General features: G+C 41.0%; 1 protein-coding gene across 6 annotated transcripts in view; it reads right to left on the bottom strand.

Annotated features, from left to right (window-relative positions):
* cdkl5 (cyclin-dependent kinase-like 5) overlaps positions 1-25287 on the bottom strand; it is a 38823-nt gene extending 13536 nt beyond the window's left edge. For 5 of the 6 annotated variants that reach the window (XM_044030183.1, XM_044030188.1, XM_044030187.1 and 2 more), the window contains exons 1-9: positions 24997-25287; positions 21362-21655; positions 17393-17427; positions 9161-9206; positions 8944-9080; positions 7141-7261; positions 5281-5340; positions 3743-3833; positions 1662-1764 (exon numbers count right to left, since the gene is read on the bottom strand). In XM_044030183.1, coding sequence (XP_043886118.1) covers positions 1662-1764; positions 3743-3833; positions 5281-5340; positions 7141-7261; positions 8944-9080; positions 9161-9206; positions 17393-17427; positions 21362-21398 — 630 coding nt within the window. In that variant the 5' untranslated portion in view covers positions 21399-21655; positions 24997-25287. The remainder of the gene's footprint in view (positions 1-1661; positions 1765-3742; positions 3834-5280; positions 5341-7140; positions 7262-8943; positions 9081-9160; positions 9207-17392; positions 17428-21361; positions 21656-24996) is intronic. The other variant, XM_044030184.1, reaches the window with a different exon arrangement.
* Between the last annotated feature and the right edge of the window lie 2070 nt (positions 25288-27357).

Here is a 27357-nt window from a genome sequence, read left to right as displayed (position 1 = left end):
AATAACAACAAATGTCAAAAACCGCCATCATAGAAAACATGCACATTTCCTTGTCTGCAGATGTAGAGTCTAAAAAAGTTCCAAGTGTGATTTGTGCTTCACAAGGACACGAAACTCTGTTAAATGTTCCCTTTAAAAATAATAATTTCACACAAAAAAAACACACACACAAATATCAAATCCAAATTGGCTCTTCCTCAAACAGAAGAATGGAATTTATTACATCTGACAATGTCAGAAAATTTAAGAATAATTTTTAAGAAAATGTGTGAGATAAAGAAAAGCTGCCAGTCCTCAAAAGTGAGGAGCTACATTTAAAAATGTGTCCTTTTTTGGAGGATGTTAATGATTTAATAAACATAGAAGGGTCTTTAAAATGCGGCTACACAGCTACACAGCTTTCTATGAAGTTTGAGAGTTTGTACACAACTAAAAAACTATATTACATTAGTCCAGAATCCAAAGTCCAGTCGTAGCATTTAGACTTTTCCTTCACTTTCCTCTTTTTAAAATGTATTGTTTGGGGCTGCCAGAGAGATCAAACACAATGAATAAATCATACATCAAGTCCAAGTTGCTATTTCACTCTTGGCAGTGTCATGACCGCCACTGCAATTAAAAACATAAAGGTTGCCAAGGAAAGGAGGGCCCACTACTTCCTGGATGAAGTATGGGACAAAGAGGAGGGAGGTCATTGAACGCAAGTGGCTTGCATTCAATTAGTCATTTAAACAAAAGTCATTGTTATGCAGTAAGTGCACTTTTATTTTTTTTAAATGCAGTGCATTTGTATGCAACATAATTATCATCTTAAGGCAGTTGGCCCTTAAAAAACATTGGACCAAAATTCTAATTTTAAACATTTTAAAGCAGAAATCTTACTCATTATACCTTTATCTGCTCTTAAAGCCTGTCCATGTCTGTGTGGACTTTGTTTTTGCTTATTTTAACCTGTGACTAAGTGCTCTTGCAGACTTTAACTTTCAATATCTGGCAGTTATTTACAATGTACTGCATGTTTAAAATGAAAAAAAACAAAATGTAGAGGGGCAACTAATGATTATTTTCACGATTAATCGTGTAACCACTTGGTCCATAAAATCACTGTTTTGTCAAACCTGGAAATGATGATGTTCTTGCTCGAAATGTCTTTGTTTTTGTCCACAAACCAAAATGATTGAGTGAAGAAAATATTCACATTTAAGAAGCTAAAACAATCAGAAATCTTGTTTTAATCATGAAAAAAGCTTCAAATTGATTAAAGATTATCAAAACAGTTGACGATTAATTTAGTAATCGATTAATAATCGAGTAATTGTTTCAGCTGTAGAGGTACATGCTATATGCTAAATTTGACATTTGAACAGTATAAAATGTAATTTTAAATAACATTTGTTTGAGTTTTTTCCCTTTCTGGCGAGAAAGACCCTGATTCGCCAGCTTTCTTCAACAACGTGAGTAAAATTACCGTTAAAACCACAAGTTGGCTTTGACGTGAAGCTTCTCAGCTTTCAGAAACCGTCAGAATTTTTCCCATAGCACAAACCATGGCGGAATTACGGTTATGCAAAGTGCACTTGTGCAAACGTGCCATTTTAAAGGATTTTAAAAATGGTTGCTGAACTAACAACGGTTTAATGAGCTATTTGTGAGCCACCAACCTGATCAATCTCACTTTCACCCGGAAACAAGGGCTGCCCATCACTCAGCTCCCCGAGGATACATCCCACAGACCACATGTCCACAGCTTTTCCATAGGGAGCACTAGAACAACACAGAAAGAGATGAAATATTATGCGTTTAATGACGCTGCCTGTCAACCTTGTGCTTAATGTCTGCGGTGAAGGAAAAAAAAAAACGGCGACGACGGGAGTGAAAAAGGAAACAAGGATGGTGATTGTGCTGATGTTACGGATGGTGCACTGAAATAAAAACAGCATTTCTGGCTGCCTTGTCTCTGATGGAGAAGCTCCTGAGGAAGACGGTCAATATTGAGGGAAACGGCGCTGAGGAGTCTGGTGAGGAATGGTGAGAGATCTGGCGGCAGAGAAGCAGAGGAGCTGTGGTGTTGGAGGGAGAGAGTATTTGAGTGGGTGGCATTCAAACGCTGTCTCAATAAATGTTCCAGGGCATTTACTAAATCAGGCTGCAGCAGTGAGTGAGGCTAGATGGCGTTCAGCTGTCTCCAACCTGGAATGGACATTTGCTGCAGCAGGCACATCACAGGAGATGACAAAAAAAACTAATTTGATCTCGGGATGGAACGCGGCGCATAGACAAAGGCTCGGGTCCAGAGTCTGTAGCAGGTGAATCATCGACACCTTTTTTGTCGGAAACGCCAAACACCTGTTACACCCACTGGTCCGAATTCACACAATGAGAGTGAATCACATGGACATGCAAAGTACATAAAATCCTCAACTTGGCAGACAATAAGAGCACAATAATATGATTGTGTTAAAATTATAGAGCTTGCTTTAATAGAACGTACGTCAGGTAACAGTTTGAGGACAAGTTAAAACGTGAAAATAACCACAATGCCTTATTATTGCACTCATTAATCAGAAACATATAAGGAATTATTAAGGCTTTTATTAATAAAAATACTGTATTGTTATTTTTTTAATCAAATTTCACAGATTAGAGATAATTAAAGGGTTAGCATTTAAGCTAGCGGACGCTATCGCTAATGCCTTAGCATTTAAGCTAGCGGACTTTATCGCTAATGCCTTAGCATTTAAGCTAGCGGACTTTATTGCTAATGCGTTAGCATTTAAGCTAGCGGACTTTATCGCTAATGCGTTAGCATTTAAGCTAGCGGACTTTATTGCTACTGCGTTAGCATTTAAGCTAGCGGACTTCATCATTGCAAACTCTCTCCAGAGCTTATGAACAATAAACCCTATAGGCTTTAAGACATAAGCTCCTCTTTACATTACATTTACATCTATATTATTGGGTATTTGTATAATTCAGTCATTTTGCTTTTCCTCAGTTTGATAACAGGGGAGTCACATGTTTAGCTACAGCAAAGTAAGATAACCTGATAAGGTATTTTATTGAATAAATAGGAGAAATTCAAATTTTTGAGGTATTGGAAGCATAATCAGGAGAAAAAATGGTAAACACGCTAGTGTTGTATTAAAATGTCAAACTCAACGCTGATATCCAGGAAAAAACATGATACTTTATACCATTTTTGATACCATGCAGGTTAACATCACTCATGTAGTGGGAAATAATACAATATTATTTAATTGTAAGTGTTTATTTTCTGTGCCTCTGGTGACTTGACACAAGGGCTGAAAAATTAATCGGAATTTTATCCAAATTGCAGGAAGCGCAATATTTGTTAAGAGCCAAAATGTGAGTCAGAATATCATTTTAGATTAATTATTGTCTTGATCTACACAAATCATGTTCTACAGACTGAAGAGAACATCTTTGTTTCTCACAGATATGCACAAATATCACACAGTAATCATTTTCAAACATGTTTTTTCGAATGAAAATGAGAATAATGATGTGAAACTTTGCATTCCCTCTGATGTCGTTATCGCAATTGCATAACAAGTGCAATTAGATATTTATTCAAAATTGTTCAACATGTGCTTGACACCACATATTAGTAGTTAAAGATATTGATGAGTATTGATGTTAGTATCAATTAGTATGTATTAGTATCTTAGTATTGATTTTTTTAACAGCCCTAACACTCACACTCACACACACACACACTCACCCCAGCAGCAGCTCAGGTGAGCGGTACCACCTTGTGGCCACATACTCGGTGTAGTTGGCATCGGTTCCTTCGGACAGGTTACGAGCAAAACCTGATGCAGCGAAACATGAAATTACGTCCAAGACTGTGATGTACGTACTGTACATCAAGCAATGCAGGGCATGAAACAGTCGGTGGCGTCATAACAAACAAGGGAGACATTTATCTAAATATCAAGTTAACCCCTTCATGCTCAAAATTCTAGCACTTTCAAGGGGAGCTGATTTTCTTTTCTCTCCACACACTCAATTGTAGCGTGTCCAATTATCAATGAGCAATGGGAAGTGAGTGCCTTGCTCAGGGATACCCTAGTCGAACCAGCAACCTTCCAGTCACAAGCCCAGTTCCCTTTCTACTTGGCCGTGGGTTTGTTAATGTAACATCTAATTATCCAATCACATGGTTGATATAAATGGCTAATTCACAAGAATTTTCTCCTTTTTGTGCGTTTCCATTCTCTGTAATGATCCATAATGGCAGGGGTCTCCAACCTCTTTTCTTCTGAGAGCTACTTTGACAAAATGAAAATGGCAGAGAGCTACTCGTGTTTTTGGTTTTTTTTAACATTTATCCTCATCACTTATTTGAACCCAAACCAACTGAAAAAGGTTGTTTTGCCTGAATCTTTTTTCATAAAATGTTGATGTCCATAATTCACAGTTTGCAATAAAACTAACAAAAATAGTATCTAACTCAGCTTCATGTGCATTTCGTAGTCCTGTATGTATTTCTTTCTAGTATAGGTCACACACTAAATGCATGTGAGTGTGGGTGTGCGGGGCTTTACGTGTCCATGTGAATCAGTTTGTGTTACAATTGTTGTGTACACAAAGTTACAATCAACACTCATCAACATAATTCTTGACCGCCACTGAAAAAACATGGCCATTTTTTTACGTGTGACCAAACAAGTTACATCACTGCAGGTGGCTTTAAGTATCTGGTGGATAGAGAATCCATTTTAAGCATGAAATATCACAGCAAACAGAAAGCCGGCTCTGACGGAGAATAATAAACAAATCTCACCCCAGCTGACTCAGTGGGCATACATCGGCCAACTATATAAACTTAAATAACTGTGTGATGTTGCAAAGACTCATCTAAATGTAGACTTAACACTTTTTTTTTTGGGTAAACATCTGCCTATAAATTCACCTGACATGCTTGAAATATAGGCTCCGTGTCTTCATGCTGTGATAAGAGCCAGCAGAGTAAAATAGTACAGTGCTGCCTGACTCCACTGGGAGAGAACTCATCTGTCTGCTGCACAACTTACAGGGTGACAAATTAAAGGTGTGAATTTTCACGGTGAACTGAGCCCAAGAACTAAACTGGCCAAAACAAAATCACGGTTAAAAATAAAGCAAGCAACTGAGACAGAGAGAAAAAAAAGGATCACTGCATAAGTAAGTGTTCTGCACATATGCATGAGTGTTTAATATACGAGTAAAAGGTGATCAAATAACTTTTTTTTTTTACTATTCATCCAAAAAACTCACCAAAGTCGCAGAGTTTGAGAATGTCCTCAGAGCTGATGAGGAGATTCTCAGGTTTGATATCTTGGACAAAGACACAGACACAAGTTGTTAACAAGACCTTTGAGGATGAGCCGATACGATACTCTGTATCGGTATCAGTGTCGTTAAAATCAAAATCGATCAAAACCACTGGATTGGATATCAGATAAAAATGTAAAATCCTGCATAATCCAAAAATCCTGTAAAAATCTGACTGTAAAACTCAGTAACAGCATTTAACGGAGTGGTGTTGTGGTCTCTTTATTTCCTCTTTTGTGGGAGAAGAATGTTTGTAACACAGTGGGAGAAATTATGTCTTTAAAAAAGCATTAAATGGCAAGAAATTGTGTTGACATGAAAACATGGCATCGTGCCATCCCTATTTTTGACTTTCAATATCTGTGTCAATGCACTGCCAGTTCATTATTATACATAATATTAAAACCGCACAACCACACACACATACTGCAGTGTTTTAAAATAACGAACAGAATTTTAATATGATTCGAAAAAAACAACCTTTAATTGGCTTTTGGCTGACATTTTGTGGACTGACGCAGTCGCCCCTTAAAGCTACAGTGACCTTTCGTGATTTTTGTTGTTGTTGTTGTTAGTATTCTGTTTGGTCTTTGTGAACAGAAACCATGTCCCATTATATGTGTTCTGTTTCCTCCTGAGAGAGAATCTGCGTCCACGTCTATTAATACTGCCAAAAAACTGTTTTTTTGAGCAGTGGAAGTCACTTCTGAAACTTTTTCAGACAGGTCATTAAACGAATCACTTCCTGTGTGCAGTGCAGTCGCGTAACCGGTGTGTTAATGTTTTAAATTTACACTGCAGCCAACGCCTCCATTTTTGCCGCAGCGGATACTGTCTATTGTTCTAATAATAAAAGTGCCATTCATTTACACGCCCACATTTATAAACATAGGGTCCAGGTTGAGAAATATTGGAATTCCCCTTTAAGGCCCAACTTGTTCAGTTACGTCAGTGTTTTATTTAAAAACTGTTATTCTGACAGCAGAGTTTGGTCAATGGTCACACAACACTTCAGGGGCCAGAACTCCACAGAGAGGCCGTCCTTATTATTGGATTTTTGTCAGATTTTTCTGACTGTTAGAAAATGCACAATTACAAGTAAAAAAATAAAAATGAATGTCTGTCAGAGCGGTGATAAAGGAAATGTGAGAACACTAAAGTGCACGACATGTAACTGCATGTTATAGATATACTGTAATTAAATCCAGTTATTTTAAGGAAAAAAATCGTGCTTTTCTGATGGTAAACATGTTCCTCCTGGAACAACAGTGTCTCCAGGATCGAGGCCTGCGTGCATGACTATGAAAAGGTCTCCAGGTGCGAGTGTGTCAGCCTGCCACCCTCGCAGAGGAGATAATGACGGTGACTGTGGTGAACAGTCGGTGGTCTCGCTGTGCTGCGGCAGAGACAGCGGTGGCGGGAGGTCACGTTAAAAAAAGTCTCCTCGCAGGCAGACGCGAACTCGCCCTGTAGACGTCTAAAGCCTATATGTTAATATCTTTTACGAACTGATAGGGAGCAGGGAGGGGGAACGCAACAGTTAGTCAAAAGACAACGTTGTTGCCATTGGCTTGAAAACCACATTAAGTGACATGGATATTTCTGCAGAAGAGACACGGATACACTTATAAGCAAATCTAATCGAATCAGGTTTATTGCCACAGGACGCGATTCCCTGGGGATCCATTAATAGATGTATATTATAGGAAGTGGGAGCAAACATCCGTAACAACAACAACAACAACAACAACAACAACAACAAAAACCCATTCCTGTGATGTATTGAAAAGGAGTTCCTCTCACCTCTGTGAACGATCTCATTCTTGTGACACCAGTTGATGGCTTTGATGAGCTGGTAGATGTAGCTGCGGACTTTGTCGGGCGGCGCGCCATTGGGCAGCTCCTCCAGAAGCTCCAGCATGTTCTGTAAACAAACCCCCAACAAAAAAAGAACCTTTGGGTCAAGATTTAGGGTCATGGGATCATTTCTGCGGGTCTAATTGGAAGAAAAGCCCTTAATAAACAGAGGATAATATCTAATATAATCAAAATGAGGAAAGGATGAGTAAAAAGTAGGAAAAGGTGAGGAGGAACAGTGGATTTCTGTAACATCTCCCTCTCTCTGATGTATCCCAAACGTGTCCCTGGGGAGGTGTTCTCGGCAGGAAGAGACCCTGGTGCCGACCCAGGACAAGTTAGAGACACTCCATCTCTTGGCAGGATTTAGAACGCCTCAGTAACCTCCCTGGAGGAGCTGAAGGAAAAGGCCGAGGAGAGTGGACTGTCTGGCTTTCCCTGCTCACACTGCTGTCCCCATGACCCAGACCCAGATAAACAGATGAAGACAAAACTAGAATTTTCGACTTGTCTTTGTATGTGGATCAGTTCGTCTGTGCACCGTTCGCAGACTGTTTGGCAAACAAATGAAGTATTTTGAATATAATGTGTTTCCATCCATCCATCCATCTTCTACCTCTTTATCCTCCACATGAGAGTCGTAGATACCACACCGTGGATAGGTCGCCAGTCCATCACAGGGCCACAGCAGTGACACCTACTGTTAATTTAGAGCAGGGGTGTCAAACATACGGCCCGGGGGCCAGAACCGGCCCGCCAGAGGGTCCAATCCGGCCCACAGGATGAATTTGTTAAAATTTCGCACTAATCTAAACGTAATGTCAAATGCTCCAGATACCCGTGAATAAATGTTTGTGCTGTGTAAATAGTAAGTTTAGGCATGATATTGTTGTAATTGCACTTATATTTCTCAAGAAATTTCATGTTTTGTAAAATTATCCTTCATTAAATGTAAAACAAAGGAGAAAAAACAAAGGAGTTCTTGTTGTTCATAGGTTATTATTCTATTATTTTACTATTTTTACAGGTCCGGCCCCCTTGAGATCAAATTGTGCTGTATGTGGCCCCTGAACAAAAATTAGTTTGACACCCCTGATTTAGAGCATCCAGTTAGCCTAATGCCCAAACCTGCATGTTTTTGGAGTGTGGGAGGAAACCGGAGAACCTGGAGAAAACTCTCACACACACACACAAGGAGAACATGCACACTCCATGCAGTAAGGCCTGTGTTTCCTTGGATTTCATTCCTTTTCCTGAGTAAAACCACTGAGCACGAGCTCAGATGCCGACTCCATCTGTTCTCCCATTTTTCTGCCACTGATCATTTATTCACTTAATCGGGTTGCGCTTAATGTGATGAAATCCAATCCCCCTCGGAATTATTCCCTATTTTGTGCAGACTTTTCGAGTCGTCTTTGATAAGCACAGATCTTTAGTGTGGGGATTCCTCTCCCTGCTCTTCGTGGGATTCTTTTTTTTTTACCCTGACAGGCGAGCGAGTGGGGACACCGTACTTAAATGACTTGAGCACAGTACGAAAATAAAGCCTATCATGAAATAAACACTTGGCTGGAAACCCTGGCAACACAGTGGGGAATTCCATTATTCACCAACAGCATAGTTCATATGTTGCCATGGTGACGCCTAACTGAGCAGCCTCAACATCCTGAAAACTAGATACAGCAGAATAGTAATGTAAGAGTCAGTATGTGCACAGCGCGGTGAAATAATAAGCGTCACTCAGCTCACCCTCTCAACATATTCAAAGACAAGGTAGAGTTTCCCTCTCCTGCGAAAAGCCTCCTTCAGCTCCACGATGTTGTCCTGCTTCAGGGTCCGGAGCATCTTCAGCTCCCGGAGCGTCGTCTCCTTGACCTCCTCATTTTCTGTGTAAAGAGAGAGAGAGAGAGAGCAGTGACACAGCCGATCGGCTCTTCCTCCGTCAAAACCTTCATCCTCCACTCACCCTCGCTGTCTTTGAACTTCTTGATGGCCACCAGCTCGTTGGTTTCCTGTGAAGACACGAGGACGTGACTTGAGTCAAAACGACAAAATGTACCAGCGTTTCCCGCCAGCAGGATACAAAACTTTAAACTTTTGTGTAACTTGTGTGAAACCTCTGTCACACCTTGTGCACTTCTGAGTAATGACCAAAACAGTACAGTCTCTATGACCTAGTTTTTTTCCTTCTCAACTCTACCCACTCTCTCACATAAAAAGAGATTTGTATCCACGGATATTTGGAGCCGCGTGGTGAAGGAAACAGCAGCTGCTGTTATATAGTACATGCATTTTAAAATATCACGCAATCATATTCAAACAAATCCAAAATCATGATCAAAACACAAATTTACAATATGAAGCCATAAATTATTACCACACTGGACTGTGTTTAACTATAATGAGAACGTGAATTATTATCAAAATAAAAGGCAGAGAAGTGATTTGTACGTATAAATGACGGATATTACCATTTTCATGCCACGTCCCAGATATAGAAATAATACTTTCTATATCTGCAGCCTGGTAGAGGCTTTCTTTGATGTTGTGGATGTTTTTATTTACAAATAAGGAAGAAATATCGAGGTTAAGGTAAGATCATTCTGTTTATGGCTTTTTAATGAACAGAGTTAAAGACTTTGATAAATGAGAGGAAACTGTGGTTTGGGTGTAAAATGTGAGGATTTTTCCAGATAAAGTAAAGTCACTTTCAAGATGCATTTACGTGTTCTTGTCATTATGCGCTCTTTCACCTGTAATATACGCCAGGAAAGAGGGAGTTTTTTTTAATTCACTTCCTCTCAGAGTAAAATGGAGACTGCCTCCAAAATAATTAGACTTCTTTTCCTCAACACAACACAGAGTGTGTGACCCCCACCAACCACAGAGATTCTCCCAAAGCTCATGCTTGTTAGCTGGCTGGACAAGGCATCCTGGGACATGATGTTAGTGGCGTGTTGATGGGTGTAGTGTGTAATTGTGCCACAGTAAGCCACAGAACAGAGGAATGGACAGTGTGTGATCTCCCATGTTGGCAATAAAAGTGCCGCTCCGCACAGCACAGTCAGTGCCACTGACAAGCTAAGCTAATTAGCACCAGTGACTCTTTACTATTGGCGTGTTACCACTTGTTTGCCCGGCACGGCACGGTTAAGTTAAGGTACCAGGTACTTTTTTTAGCTGTCTTTAGTAGTTAGGGTAAAACTATAACGCACAACTATCAGTGGGGGAACAAACCAACGCTTGGAGCCGACATCGAAGGATTTGTATCTAGCATTTACTGTTAAAAAAAGGTCTGAAGGAACCATTGGCCCCTGAGAGTCTTCCCATTATCAAATCTGGCTCTAGTTACTCTGGACTATCGTTATCAGTTGTTGCACACCTGTCAGCTTGGGGCCCCGGGCTATCGCCAGCCTCGTCTACCCCGCCGCAATGCCTCTCCCTGTGCCTCTGCTACTCCACGTTTGCTCCTCCATTGTGCTTTTCTCCTCTGACAGAACAGAGGCAGCCTCAGTGTCAAGTGAGGCCACATGACGAGGAGCGTCTCGTCACAGGCAGCGCTCTCACTTCTCTCTCTCACAGGAGGCCATTGTTAGACCGAACACCAACTTTTTGTGTGTTTACAGATTGTTCACGTGAGCATCAATGAAACCCACGTGTTTTTACAGCTTTAGCGGCACATAATGCTGACAGTTTAGTTTCTAATGAAGGAAAAATATGGTAGCTAATAACAAACTGGGGATGTTTAACATCATGTACATTACTATGAATATTAACGGTGAGTCGAAATGACGACGGTGACATATTGTCATCCCAACTTGTGTAATATGATAATCGATACGCTATATCGGCAATTTTAATTTCATTAATAAATGAGGGTTCTCTAAAGAGTTAAGAGATGCCCCAGAAATCCTGCACTTTTATCTTTTCAAAGACGATTTTGACAGATATTGTGATGTATCTCTTTATAACTGTCTTGCAATATATTGATTATCACTGAATCGTTGTACTGTGATGTCATTAGTATCGTGTATCGTGTATTGTATCGTAAAATACCCTTTGATTTCCGCCCCAATACACAGAATGTATGTGTGTGCGCAGCCTATTTCGGCTCCTTGACAGTAACCGCAGCAAAGTTGCTGCCTGTGCTCATGTGTGGTATCTCTGACCTCTACTGATTTACCTTTTGAGTTACTGCCAAGTCAGCAAGTCCCAAAATAGCATCCGACTTGCTTATGTTCAAATGAGCAGGTCCTGATTGTCACATTACACAAAAGAATGAAGCTCGGACTTTTCGCTTTTCTCCACGGGAACATCAGCCCCGACTTTAGAAATGAGAAACATGGGTATTATTTATTACTGTGCAGAGAGCAGTGAAGCACATTTTTTTTGCCTGTCTCTGCTTATATAATCGCTATATTACAGAGTCCTCGCCTAGTCTGAATGTTAATGATCAAGTCAAAGTCAAAGTCATGCACTCAAGTTTGAGTCGAGAAGTTAAGAAACTTCAGTCAGCTCAGCGTCACTCCCGAGTCCTTGACTCAAAATGAAACCCAAGCAAATATAAAATCTGAGGGAGTGACGGCAACAAAATACACAAGTAAAAAATCATCCATTAACTCAAGAAAAACAAAACTTAACTCCAAATAAATGTTTTTAATTCAGTTTTTATTTTGTCTTCTTTGTCGGTCTTAGTTTCTTTGAGAAATCTTTTGATAATGCAGTATTTCCACCTGAACTATGTGCAACGCATTACTTATTTTCCACAAGCAGTGTGAATACTCATGGTTAAATAAGCAGAGCATTATAAATGTTTTTATTTTGATCGTCCATTGTTGACTAGTAATCGACAGGTATCACGTCAACACATAATCAGCTCTTATTTATATCTAATGTTCGTGACAAAGTGTCATTTCCCTAATAATAGTGAGTTGACTGTCAATGTGGTTTATATGGTTCGATGTTGTCAACAGATAATCAACCAAGAACTTATCATACACTTTCAAGAGACAGACGTAGAAAACAGAAGTGTAAATAGTCAACTAATAAGATGCTGACAGACACAATCTACAGAGAAGAGGTTAAATGATGCGGCAAAGTTAGCGTTCATATCCAAATCAAATCAAAAATGAAATTAAACATACAGGACAGAAAAAAAAACAGCAACAAAAAATGGAAATATGCGTAAAATTGCATTTGCCCTAAACACATAAGTAATAAAATAATAAATTAAATAGCAGACCTGAGTGGTCATCAAGAGAAGAAAAGTGCTATATACAGGAAATACAAACCATTTACCATTGCTATCAAAATAAAGTGTTCCCTAATTGTTTTGTGCTACGAGCTGGAGCGGCGCGTCGTCTAAACTTAAATCAGGTCACTTCCACTCACTTTCCCTCGCCAATGTGTAACGGCGGTAATTAATTAACGAGTCACGTCAGGACGACAAATACCACATAACAATACTGTATAGGAAACACTGGCTAACGTGTAGGTTGTGCTATTGTGACTCCCGAAACACAAATTCGAGTTAACACATAAGCCTCCGTGCGCACACCCACATACGCTAATACAACACTTAAAGTGGCAGAACATTGCACAAACGCTGGCACACGCTTGCTTTGCTAATTAAAATTGTTCCATTGCACACATACTGCACTGCATACGTGTACCAAGGTGTATATATATATATATATATATCTTGTATATGGGAAAAATTCATTCACATTTATGACCAGGTTTCATCCTGGAGCTCCAGCCTCTTCTTCCTCTTATTACCTGAACTACAGGTCTGCAAGACTCCTAACAGGGTGACCCATTTACCATCAACACAGGCTCCGAATTCAATACCTCCCTTTGTATCTCTTCCTCCCCATCACACACACACACACACACACACTCCCTTTGCCACACTTGTCTCCTCTGCCCTGCTTCCAGCTGAGGAAAGTAAAAATAACTGCTCTCTTGCAGCAAAGCTAAAAAGCTTTTATTGCCACGGACTAAGTGTCTGACACAACATGTTAAAACGAAGCCCAGACAATGTTATGTAAAGCGTGAATCATGTCACGCGTCACTTCCAAGTAACTCGGAGGGGACGTGAGGTTTATTAACGCTATAAGCTTGAGAACACGCTGCAGTTAAAGTGGCTGCGCATTTCTCCGTCGACATTCAACAGTCGCTGCTTTGAGGACGGCGAGCAACGAGACTCAAAGATAATGACCAACGGACCCCGTGTTCAAATCAAAACAACCGACCGAGTGTGTGTGTGTGTGTGTGTGTCATTAAATCAGTGCACAGTTTAAACTTGCAGAGTCCAGAGTGTACGTGTGGAGGAGTAAATAGATTTATTGGCCGTGTAGCGTGGTGCTGTATCTCTCATAGTGAATCAGTTTCCTGTTGACCTTTACGTCACAGGAAAACAAACAGTGAGCGGCGAGATGGACGGTTTCAACCTGCTGTACATGTCCGAAAGAAAGACCTCGTCTCATCTGGGTTAGAATATTTATCCACTGCAGTCGCGCTTCTCACTAATTCTGTTGTCTTAATAAATTATAGACGACTAGGCTCCCTACTGCCACCCACTGACATGGAGGAGTATTTCTCTCAGCATTGCTGCCACCGGGACTGAACAATTCGTTCAGACCGTGCAGAGTAAATCCTATTTTTCGGGGCCTGTTTAGTGAAATTGGCTCACTGATTGTTGTGATATGGAGCTTTCTCTCGTGGAGGTTGAAGTCTGGTGCGTTCAGCGACACCAGCAGCAACAGAAGTCACACACTGGAGCTTTAAGAGCAGCACTGCTTCTTTTTTCTTTTTCTTTTCTCTTCCTTGAACATTAAGTAGCCCTTCACTTGTTGGCTACCCTTGCTGCGTCTTTCGTTTTCATTCTCATGCAGCAGCAGTACAGTGTGACGTGCAGACAGTATCTCCTGGAGACGTAATTAAAGGCCCGATCAATAGCAACAATCTCCCCCTCATGCTCGCTCTGTGGTCTTTTGCGCTTCGCTCTCCCCCTCTCTCACTTAAAAAGAAAAACTTCTTTAGTTATTGCACGTAAATCATTTATACAAAGCATCACCACAGCGTCATCACTATGAGGCTTAGTCTACAGAAGAAACTACACGATTAACAAATCATGACCAGCAACATAACCAACAGAGGCTTAATAACTTTATTATTCATGTGTTTTGAGATAGTAATTCATGTCTTCATAAGTTTCCTGAAATAAAAAAGTTTCTTTGTTATCGTTCTTAATATTGTGCTTTCTTTAATTCTTTTACGGCGTACTCACTCGATCCATGGTTCTCAAACTGTGGTGCATGTACGGCGAGTGGTACGCGAGCGTCCTCCGGTGGAACAAATAAGAAACAAACAAAAATCTCCCTCTTCATCTTAATCTAATTTCACTTAGATTAAGTGGAGTGGCTCAGTGGTTAAGACGGGTACCCTGTGTGCAAAAGACTTCATGGTTGCAAGTTCAACTCCACCACTGGCAGGTTGTACTCAATTCCCTTGTAAGTCACTTTGGATAAAAGCGTCTGCTAAATGTGATAATGGTGTTACTTCCATAACTCAGTATTTTCTCAGGTAGTTCTTGGGATAAAAAGTGAATTAGATAATGAGTTTTATTTCTTTTACAGTGTGTGACAGTTGTCTTATCTATATTGCATAGGTGTCTAATCTCAATTGTTTCAAAAATGATATAAGGATATTGATTAGTTCATGCCATGTCACGCTCCATCACGTTTTATATCGATGGTAGAAAGAATATTTTAAAAAATCACATTGAAACGTCTCACAGAAAATTCACAATTACACATTTTCCCCCACAAAATTGTTCTGACCTAAGGCTCAGTTCAGTGCCGGCGGGAGCGCCGTGTCTCTGTGTTCAGACAAATTGCTCTTCTGTTCAGGCAGAAACGGCGGACTCTGCGAACATCAGAGGATTCTGACTCCACATGTTATTCTCGCGGCGAATGCTCACAAATCACAGCGTTGAGCTGTTGTTAACAATGACCTTACTCTGAGCACAAACACTCACGCGACACGCGCGTTCTCCGGGAGACGAAACAAAGGTAAGGTGTCGAACAATTTCCACAGTCACCGACGGCCCGCGCGGCGCTGCTGCTGCTTTCATTCAGCTTTCATCAGCCGCGCGGGCGCTGGTGAAATGTCAGCCTGCAACTTCCTTTCTGCTTACCATGTCATTTTGTTCATGGCTGCAGAACGCGAGTGCTCGCATACTTGGAATTTTCACTCGCCCGTCTATAATTTATGGCTCTTTTAAAATTTTCATGAAGCGGTGCTCGGAAAAGGACTGTTCACGGCCTTACAAGAGAGAAACGTGCACAGATGGGACACGCGAGGAAAATGCACAACAGAACCAACGCCAATCATTCGGAGTCATGAATAAACATGACCTGTTTTGTGTGATTCCTCTTTCATCCGTTGATTTGTTCGTGATTCTTTGAATATTTCAGCTTCACATGATCTCGAGTGTGGAAAAGAATGATGACCGCAAATCAATTAAGATTTTAGATCCCTTTTTGTTTAAGTGAGGAACACCTTGGTGTGGCAACACGTGGTGGCTCTTCAATAGGGGGCGCTAAGGCCGTCCGACCTGTTGCACACTGGTCCCACATGAAAAAGAATCACAGACTTTCATTGATTTAAAAAAAAAAAATGCTTAGTCAGTAAAATGTATAATCACGAGTAAAAAAGGTGAATTATTGGTATTTAATAATTTTTTTGTTATTTGCTTAATTTTCTCATTTCTGCTCCCTGGTATATAAAGTTACCAGTCGAGTAGAGCCCAGTAGTGCTAGAACTGTATCATGAATAGTGCCAAGAATTAGACAAATTAATTAGAATGTAAGCAAAACCCTTTGACATCACAACATTTTGACTCTGGAGACCGTGAAATCGGTTATTTCAAACAAACAGACTCTACAACCTGAAAATGATGATGATGTGAAGAAGTGATGCAGCGATCTCCTCTAAATGGTGGGGAGAAAAAAAAGAAGTGCGCAAGAATCATTTCCATGAAACGTTGTTGTTTTGCACACCAATTACTGCGCGGTAAAAAAAAAAAAAATACGTTGTATTATTTCAGATGCAAGCAACATTAGCAATTCTTAATGCCAGTGATATCCATTTTTAAAGCCTTGGTACACGACGATCAGACATGCTTGACGGAGTGAGATTATCATCTGTTATCAGACTGATATCAGATAAATGATTCATTTATATCTCATTTTTCGACAGGATTAAATGTGGAAATGGGGTTTTTTTTGTAGCTTCCACAGCTCCTCGCACTCTCTCCCCAGTAAAGGGCAACTAAAATTACCTGCAATGACAATTTTTAACTCGGCTTTTTGAGACGTGTTGAATAAAAAGTGGAGAGAACTCTCAGCTGTGGCCTAAATCGAGTTTTCTTCTTCTGTCTTGTGTTGGAAAAACAGATACACACTAAGTGTCTTTGGCACATTTCTGGCATGGCGCTTAAATAACTGCAATATTTATACTCTGCGTATCTGGGGTAACTTTGGTAAACTGATTTATTTATATTTTATATTGGTAAACTGACCTCGTAACACTTTGTCTTATCACTAAATATTCACAGTTTTAGGCGTACTAATGTGAACACAAACTAAAGTAGGGAAGAAGGATGGGTTGAAAGGTATATTATGTAACAAATGTATTGTATTAAGTCATAAAATGACCATGATGTGTCATCAGAGATTAAGGAAAATTAGGGTTAGGGTTAGGTATATTACCCTCCTGTGGGGGATAAAGCGGTAGAAGATGGATGGATGGATAGATACCAGAAAGCATAGAAATAGAGCTTTGCGCACATACACTTGTCATTACGGTAGCCCCACAGGACTTCCACAGAACTACCGTCCAATCACAGACAAGATTCCCCCGTGCGTCACACGTTTGTGAGGTCAGCTCCTCAACAGGTTGTGTGATTTCTTTGTAACTAACTTCTTTATAGTCATTGTATTTTTCAGAGATAAAAAAAAAAAAAACTAGCAGAAGCTCAAAAAGCCAAAGTCTTGTTTTCTTCGCTGTGCTTCACCGTCTACATATCCAAAGATGTTTCATAATCTCCATAACCTCTCAATCAAAGTGCTCCAGAACACACATGGCACATCACAAGAGAAAGTTATTTTCATAAAAAACACCACTGTCTTACCTTGTGTCTGCACTTAAGCACCACTCCATATGCTCCTGCACACAGAAAAAAAAAAGGTGTTAAACATCTTGGACAAAACTTAGTGCTATATTCAGCCACCACTGAAACAGTTAAAGGGATAGTTCATAGTTTGGAAAATGATTTATTATCCACACACTTTCACCGCATGGCACTGTCATTCCCACAAACCCATCTGAGAGCTGGTCTCTTGCTCTCACAGATAACACAGCAGCTGACAGAGACAGAGGGAAAAACAGATTTCAGCCACTTCACAAGAAGCTCCTCTAATTAAATATTTGCCTGCTCATATCTGAAGAATAGGTTTGCCTCTATCCCCTGATCTGTAAACAGAATTTAAACTAGCACCCCAGCACCAAAGTCCACGGAGGAAATCAGCAGTTTTATATCACGGCACACGGGAGGAAATCCACTGCTGCAGCTTTAATAACTCAAATATTTTATCTTATGTGACCTCTTTCTTTTTTTAAACTCTTAGTTCAGTTTTAGTGACACATTTTCAAAAGAGGCATTCAAAGACCACAAACTCTTGCGTTCCCGTGAGCTAAAAACACTGTTTTTTCTCTATGGACTTTGGTGAGGGAGAGTGAGCTGTCTAATGGTAAGATAAAGCAGAACTTAACATAACATAGACTTATGCAGGTGTAGATTTTTTTTCAACCTTTTGCTAAGGGGCTAAAATGTGTTTTCCCTCTGTATTAATAGCATTTTGCAATTGCAAAAATTCCCTGAAAAATCCCCTAAAAAGGAATCATGATTGTGATATTATTGTTGCCTAATTTTCTTCCTAAATACGCTAAATTGCACTTGTCAACAGCGTCCTCAATTTCACACATTGCGTCGTCCAGTCATGGACCAGGGTTTACTCATATGACATGAAATAACATAAGTAAATAAGGAATACAATGTTCAAGAAGCCAAAAAGGAAGTTTTTTCTGAGGACACCTTGACCTTGACCTTTAACCTCAGGCCATGAAAACTGACACTGGTTACATTTGTGCCAAGAGTTTCTCCTGAGACGTTGTTCTTCTCCACTGACGAGGCCAAAAGGGGCTCTGTCATGCAATACTATCAGCACTGACAGAGGGAGCGTTTGTGTGTGTACATCAGCAGCACAGCGGCGGGTGGGGTCAACAATCGCTTATATTGTCAGACTGCTGGGTGACAAAATTCCTCCGGCTCACTGCTCTCAGCCACTAATGACGACGCTGCTGTCTGAACGCGTTAAAGGCCACAGCGTTTAATCTGTGACGGACATTTATGTGGAATATCTGAGAGTCATTTACATCTAAATATTCAAAATAATTGATTTCATTTTTCATTCTTTTTTACCCTTCAGCAAGAATCAAAGTTTGTGTCCATGTTTAACTGTGACAGGAATAAAAACATGACATAAATCTACTAGAGCTGAAACAATTAATCGATTAGTAATCGATTACTAAATTAATCGACAACTATTTTGATAATCGATTAATTGATTAAAACGAGATTTCCGATTGTTTAAGCTTGTTAAATGTGAGCATTTTCTTAATTTCTTTGCTCTGGATAACAAAGAAATCATTAAAAGTCAATCATTTTGGTTTGTGGACATTTGAGAACGTCATCATTTCCAGGTTTGCCGAACACCAATCAACATTTTTTAAGGTTTTCTGATATTTTATGGACCAAACGATTCATTGATTATGAAAATAATCATTAGTTGCAACTCTTAAATCTACAGTAAATAAAGTCAAATCAGCTGGTCAATTCATTCACCTGCAACTGGTACACATTCTTATTTGGTTCATTGTGAGGAGAAATATTTGGTTATTTTACGGCGCTTTCACACCAAGAAAGTCTGGGGGACTCGGATCGATCGGGCAGGAATCCCAAAAAATGTTCCCACCTTCATTTAGCTTGGTTTCGCTTTCACGCTGCACTTTTGTAAGCGGACCAAACGAACACAAGAAGCTGCCCATCGTGAGCAGCAGTGAGGCAGCGAGTAATCCAGCATGTTGCTCTGTACATGAGACGAATGCAGCAGTGCCGGAAAAGACGACGGAGAGCCAGAGACTACGACGTGCTGCTGTGGTTACACACAGACACCGAGCGAGGATTTAAAGGATTTCAGACCACATACATGGCCGCAAATCATTTCAATCGCTCCCTCTCTTTGCATTGCTGGACAGACCTTTGCTGGTTTGGTCGGCACCTGAGTTCGGTTGAGCTTTCACACCCACCCAAACCAATCAGAGGAAAGGAACTCTGGTCAGATTAAAGCGGACCAAATCGCTCTGGTTGTGAAAGCGCCCTTAATGAAGGATTACATCCCAACAGTGTCCCGTCCTTTGACCCAGAATGTGAACTAAGACGTGCTCTCTTGTGTTAAACTTGCTTGCGATGCTGTGCATTTCCACTGCACTAATTCTCCTCAAACTCATCTCTCTGGTGTCCCAAATTCTGTCTCAGTTCACCGATTAATTTCGGCCTGTTGTGCTGCGCTGGTTTCCTGCATGTGGTTCAGTTACAGTGTGACACATCCTGCAGATTATAGTCTGTCAGGATGAGGGAGGAACGAGCCCTTTGAGCTGCACAAAAGGTTTCTTAACATGAAACACCAATTCAGGGATTTCACTGACAGTCACTAAAGCACGGTTGACAAAAAAATATCAAATTGAAAAGAAATTGGTGAGGAAAAAGTGGCATTTCTGTTGGAGCGGATAAACACAGCATTGAAGATGACAAACTCAAGCATTTTTCGGGGTCATGCATTGTTCCCGCACTACTGAAGGCATCTCTGTGTGGAGTATCCAGTCCAAAGACCTGGATGAGATTAGGTTAATTGAACACTCTAATTTGTGTGAATGTGAGAGTGAGTGGTTGTCTGTCGATGTACGTTTGCCCTGCGACGGAATAACGACCTGTCCAGGTCAGCTGGGATGGGCTCCAGCTGCTCCTGTGACCCTCACATGGAGGACAAAGCGGCTGAAAATGGATCATTCGTTCTTTGATTCATTACCTCTGCCAAGGTTTATAGACACACACATGTCTGTTGAGGGAAATAGTTTGGTACGGTATGCATTATTTATTTTATTTTTTTGCATTTCCATTGGGTATGGTACCAAAATAGAGAATAGAATAGAATAGAATAGAATATACTTTATTAATCCCTTGCGGGAAATTCTTTCGTCACAGCGCTCCAGTGTACAAAGGTAACGAATATTATAGCAGCAATTTTTTTTTAAAAATTTACAAAGTTAAGAACTATAAGAATAAGTGAGAATAAACCTTAAAATAAAATTACAAAGTTAAAAGAATACGAATAAAATAAGAATAAATTTAAATAAATTTACAAACCTGCACCTCCCCCTCCCCCTCCCCCCATATTAACAATATATGCAGAGGAAATCTAAGCCTATTTATCATACAGAATAACTGGCCTCCATCCATTCCAGGTACTGTTCTCAGTCAAAACACAAGCCTGACCCAGAACCATACCATACTGTACTAAACCGAATCATACACAAGCATTAATCTCTCTGAAAGCAGGATAACTCAAAAAGTAAAAGAAATTTGGATTACATTTTTGTAGGCTACGACCCATCGAACCCACGGATTACTTTCTGTCACTCATTCATTCGTAATCTGCCATTTCTGGGGAAAGTTGGAGCCAATCCAAGCTGACATTGGGGAGAACTTGCAGGATACACCCTGACAATTCCCACCATCCTATCATCATAACAACATGCAGAGACCAACACTCACACTCACACCTTTGGACAATCAAGACACTCGGTGAACCTAATCCACAGTCTGCGTGTCTTTGGACTGCGGGCTATTGAAACGCCCACGTTCACATTACAATGCAGTTGATATGACCTCAGTGGCTCTGATCACAGGATCAGTAGGTGAGCAACTGTACATGTCCTCATGTTCTACAAACATGCACTAATAAAAACAAAAAACACCCACCTTCTCCCACAATGCCAAGGACTTCAAACTTATTCATCACATCACCAAGGGTGGAATCTCCTCCAGCAGGTGAAATGAGCTGCTCGGATTTTAGTGTGGAGGCTCCAGGTTTGACCAGCAGCTGACGGAATAAACTGTAGCGTCCAGGAGAAATGTGGCCCAGATACACTCCATCTTCACTTCATCTTCTTCTTCTACTCTGTCCCTTGCTGTAAATCTTTGTCCAACTCCCTTTATTCCATGGCTCGATGCTGTGTCACTGGCACCTCTATCCAAACCTCAACACGATTGCACCTGCAAGATCAGAACAAAGAAGCACAAGTGTTCAAATGAGCCGTCAAAGGTTCACACAGAGGTCCAACTTCCCATCATTCTTTGCACAGGCGGCAGCACGCCGGTGGTATTCCTGGCACGGACGCTATAGCTATCTAGGACATGTACATCTAGAGAAAGGCATTTCCTTCAGGACACATTTAAATCATGGATGACTTATGCATTATTTCCTAACACTCATCTTATCCCTTCTATTCCAATGAGCTGCCCATTCAACCAGGACTGACCATCAGTGGCAGGCAGCAGTATTAAAGGGGCAGTGTGTAACCTTTAGACCGACAGAAATTGAATTCACTACCAATAAGTGTTTGTATAAATGTGTAGTCACTTTAAAATAAAAACAGTTTGGTATTTGTAGCCTTAGAATAAGCCTTTTACGGCGCGTTTCCACCTCTATACTGTAGTTCCAGCACGACTCAACTCGACTACTTGTTTTTTTTTTGTTGCTTTTCCATCGGTGATAGTACCTGGCACTTTTTTGGTACCTGCTCTGGCGAGGTTCCAAGTGAGCTGAGCCAATACTAAAATGTGACGTCGACAGACTGCCGGCCCCTGATTGGTCAGAGAGTGAAGTCACTGGAAGAGTCATGAGCGCCACGTCCAACACAGGAATCAAATCCTGAAAACATGCGTTAATCTCTTAGACATAGCGAGGAAATGTCTAAAATCGAGTGTATTCAGCGAAAGCACTGCTGAAAGCTGGGGATCGTGAGTGGCGAGTTCAGTGACGGTGACGGACGGAGTCATGCAGGAAGTACTGAACGATTCTGTGAACAAATCTTTTTAACTATTTGATTCTAATGATTCAGTTACACCAAAAACAACTGCTTTGCAAGTCATTAGTTTGCGTGCGACGTGTATAAAAAGATGTCACAGCAGTGTCATGCAGCCGTGCTATGTGACTCCACCCACGTTGAGGAGGTTACTATAGTAATGGAAAACGATACCAAAACTGAGTGGAGTCGAGCCGTGCCGAGTCGTGCTGGAACTGTATAGTGGAAAAGCACCATTATAGGTATTTTGGGAATTGGCCTTGCTTTGAGGAGGCCGTCATCTTGTGCCACTAGGTTTCATGTGTTGCAGCATGAGCTTACGCCGCAGATAAAGAGGAACATAAACCGTATTCATAAACAACAAGGAAGGAGGAAAAACTGGGAGAGAGGGGAAAGGAGGAGAGAGTTGTGCAGTCATGTTTCCATCATTTCTGGTATGCTCAGGTCATGGGTCAGATAACTTTGAGGTTTAAAGCCAGTTAGACTATAGACTATATAACTTAATACCCCATGTTGCTCCTGACAGCTGTGTGTGTATGACGAGTGACAGGAAATGTGCTGCCCATAGATGTGCTGTATGGGAGCGTGAGTGAATGGGTGAATGGCAAATCTTAGTCCTCACGTACATGTCGAAGCAACTATTGGATTTTGGGACGTCGTCCCCAAAGTTTCAAGCGCTGACATTGGCGGTGACATATTTATAGTGACATGAAACAGATCTTGGATGGACTGCAGTAAAATGTATTACATATTCATGAAATGGGATTAAGTTGGCCAAACTTTGATGACCTGAAACAGCTGCTCAAATTTTTATTAAATCAAGTAAAATGTCTCAACATCTCCTAGATGGGTTGGCACAAAGTGCATGCTTTTTACATCCTACCGATATTTCGGAGACCCCGTGACTTTCCTGCAGCGAGGCGACTTCTGTGGTCCGTGGCAAAATGCCACAGCAGCAATTTAACAAACTGTCATTGAAGATTGTCACTGATGTTATTGTTCTGCCTCTGTCTGGTCGTCATGAACAGAGATGACGATTTGTACGCTGTCTACCCTCCGTCTGAAAAAGCAGGCTCTGTCACGCAAAACTATCAGACCTGACTGAGGGAGCGTTTGTGTGTATGTGGTGGGTGGGGACAAGAGGTGTTTATTCAAAGTGTTTGATCAAGCAGTAGATTTCCCTTCTGAGTCTGTGTGCAGCTGCTCAGTGTTTGTCTGTCTTGACATAAAACAAAGCACCTCCTGTGCGCAGCGCGGTAGTGTCACCGGGTGACACGAGATAGAAACACTGCTCTACTGAAAAACACACAAGACAGTCGTATGGAGCCGATTAATCATTTTTTTTACTACAGTTTGTATGTAACATGCACTTGTTTGCATTTAAAAGTTGGACATTGCCGACGACAAACTCAGCGATTCAGTATTTTTGCTTCAGGAGCTCAAACGTCTCAGAGTAATTGAATCCAAAGGCTCAGATCTCCTCCCGTCACACATCCACAACAAGCCACGGTTATGAAATGCCGCCTCTGTGATGTGGACACTGCTGGAGAGGAGCAGTCAAAGCTTCTTCGCAGTTACCAGTCCAACTTTGTTGCTATAACGCTTGATTTTTTTTTTGTTTTGTTTTTTTCAGCAGCGCACACAACACTTTAATGTTGATTTGGCTCATGTGTCTGTGTGGGCGTTTTCCTATGCAGCGTACACTCCACACAGCCAAGTCTTTCCAGGGGAAGAGGTAAGGTGGAAGTTGAGGCTATCCATGGCTAGTCATGTGAGGACCATCATGCAACTGCCACAGTGGGGGGAATGGTTACATCCAGGATGGAGAAACCTATAGGATGCATTAGTATAATAAAATGAGGACAGCACAGAGCCAGTTTATTGGTACAGTCCTTGCAGGCTGCTAGTAAATGGATACAAGCACAGTTTGAAGCTCTGGAATGGAGTGAAATCCCCCTGTTGGAGTCTGCATATCACAGCGAAATCAGGAAATGTGTGTGTTGGAGGCTGAATTTTACAGGCAGGTGCGTGCGTCCGCGTGCGCAAGGGCATTCGTTCGCGTGCACAAGAGGTGTGAGTGTGTTTTAGTGTGTGTGTGTGTGTGTGTGTGTATGTGCGTGTGTGTGATAGAGAGAGGGGTTGTAATGCTGCTCTGTCTCTGCATCGAAACTGCGTCTCTCCATCGTCGCTGCGTTGCGGAGCGCACCCGCACCCGCACCACCACCACCACCAGTCCATCATCGCTTTCCACGCGTTTCCTCAGCCTACACAGCAACCACTGCACGCACATTACAACATAGTTCACGACCATGTCCATGACAGTGTTGCACAACAACGTCCACGAACAGCGTTTAACCCACAGACACACACATTCAGACCCAGAATTCCACGCTAAAAAAAAAACAAAAAAAAAAACACGCACACACACAAGAAAATGGATAAAACAGATGAAACAGACACCAGTCGCAGCTTGACCACCGTGAAACCAACGCACCTTGATTCATTTATTTATTTATTTATTTATTTTACCTGCAGATGTGATGGTGAAGGAAGCTCAGCCTGTGAAACATCATGCGTGGAAAACGACGATATGGGAGGACGAGGCAGCATCATGTGGTGTGACAGTGTCGGCGGAGGCCTGTGCGCGTCGTGACACGAGCAAATGTCCTACTCACTTAGTCCGAGGATGTGGATGAGCGTGAATCCGCAGGCACGGCGCCGATGAGGGACTTATCCATGTACCGTTACCGCTCCTTCACACACGGGCTCCGGGCTCATCGCAGCCTCAGCAGCATCAGCTGCTTATAGCAGCAAAAACCGTCATCGCTCTCTGGCTGAGCGACGGTGCGCGCAGCCAATGGGAGCGCGGACGTCGGCGGCGCGATCCAGCGGTGGTTTTTATGGATTTGTGTGGACTGCTGTGAGGTGAGAGAGCCACTAAAACTTTGCTCAGTGGAATCCAAAACACGGACGCCCTTTTTCTCCATCATAGAGATTGTATACTGTTATGATCCTTGATAAAAAAAACAAATACCACCTATTCTTGGCTAGAGGTCGCCTGATTCAGGGCCGGCCCTAGCCTTTATGGGGCCCTAAGCTGAATTTGAAACCACCTCAGGGTAGCCGGTGCTTGACAATTATTGATTTAACACTATAGATTTCTAGGGATGTCCCGATACAACTTTTTTTGTGTCTGATACCGATACCAGTATCAAAAACTCACAACAACAACAATATCTACCGATACTGATATTAGTCTGATAAAGTCATTTTAGACCATTTATGAACATATGAAGCTGTTAACAACACATTTGTGCTGAGTCATTTCAACAAAGAGACACCATTCTCTTAACTGTGTAACAAATATTGTTCTCCCAAATAAGCAGAAACAAACAGCAGCCACACATGACTCAGCTAAGATGGTTTTGCTGATTTTTATTTACATTTTTACGGTAGTGAAGCATGCGATACAGATAGAGACCGATACAGATTCACATCCCTATCCAGATGCCGATTCCCATCCACACACTATCCGGGGGGCCCTATTAATCAGGTGAATTATAACCTAATCAATTGGTGAATTTACAAAATAAATAAAAATATAATAAGTTTACAAAATAATAAAACTAAAACAAGGTTTGCACTTAAACTTCATTTGACAAAAGTAAAGTTTCAGTTTTGTGTGTTTAAAGATCCAGCATGTGACATTTAGGAGACGTTATTGGCTGAAAATGGATACAGTATTTATCGGATTAATATCTTGTACTGGGGTTATACACGGCGGGGTAGTGGCTAGTGTTGTTGCCTTGCAGCAAGAAGACACGAACAGGGGCCTTTGTGCATGGAGTTTTATTTACTTAGTGAATTGTTGTTGGTGATGTAAGCACCTTTTGCAGCTATGTCAGCTGGGATTGGCACCAGCGCCCGCCGTGACCCTCATGTGAAGGATAAAGCGGTTCATCAAGAATGAATTAATGATGATTTTTTTGTTGAGCAATTCTGCACTTATTTCTATAAAGATCATGATCTGCCAAAGGAAAACCTGCATCGATCGGCATCTATTCATGATCTAAAATCCGAGTGATTTTCCACTCAAACGGTGGAAGTGGGTTTGCTTCTCAGTGAAGAAGGAATTAGAAACATCTCTTTGAACCTTTAATGCATCAGCCACAGCCACCTTTCTCCCAGAGGCCACGTCTGCTGTGTTTGACCTCCATTCTTTCAACGCGACATCACTGCAGCAGCTTTGTCGTATACAGTAAACGCTGCTATAATAAAAAATAAATAAATAAATAAATAACACCTTCATCCTTCAGATACCCTGAGTATGTCAATCAAACTGCAAGGACTGTCTTTAAGTAAAGGGGAGCAACATCACACAGTAAAGTACTAAAGGTCATGTATTAAAATCACTGCTGACATGACATTTAAGTAAATATATACAAGCAAACACCAGTTTCCATATGGAGAGTGACCTTTTTCCTCCATGTTGTTAACATAGTGTACTGGACTATGTTGATGAAATAACACATGAGCTGCTTTTCTGATGGTAATATTTATTTGTGGGCTACTTTATAAATTGTTATGCTTTAACGGTGCACCATTTTTTCTCACTCCAGTGGCTACCAGTGCGTTTAAGAATTGAATTTTAAAGTTTTAATGTCTGTTTTTAAAGCCCTTAACGGCCTTTCCCCCGAAATTTTAACTGTTCATCCACCCAGCTTCTGCTTGACGTGTCCAGGTCAAGATACAGGTCAAGCTTTTTTAATTCTTTTATTTCACTTTTTATTCTTTTGTGTTTTTTCATGCTTTCATAAATTAGTTTTTATACTATGTGTTTTTAATAATGCTGTGTGTCTGTAGTGCTTTTATTTTGTAAAGCACTTTATG

The sequence above is a fragment of the Solea senegalensis genome, linkage group LG7 (genome assembly GCF_019176455.1).
Source record: "Solea senegalensis isolate Sse05_10M linkage group LG7, IFAPA_SoseM_1, whole genome shotgun sequence".
In the NCBI taxonomy this organism is placed as follows: Eukaryota; Metazoa; Chordata; class Actinopteri; order Pleuronectiformes; family Soleidae; genus Solea; species Solea senegalensis.
Note: the sequence above shows the minus strand (reverse complement) of the source record. Positions and strands in the feature narration are given on the sequence as shown.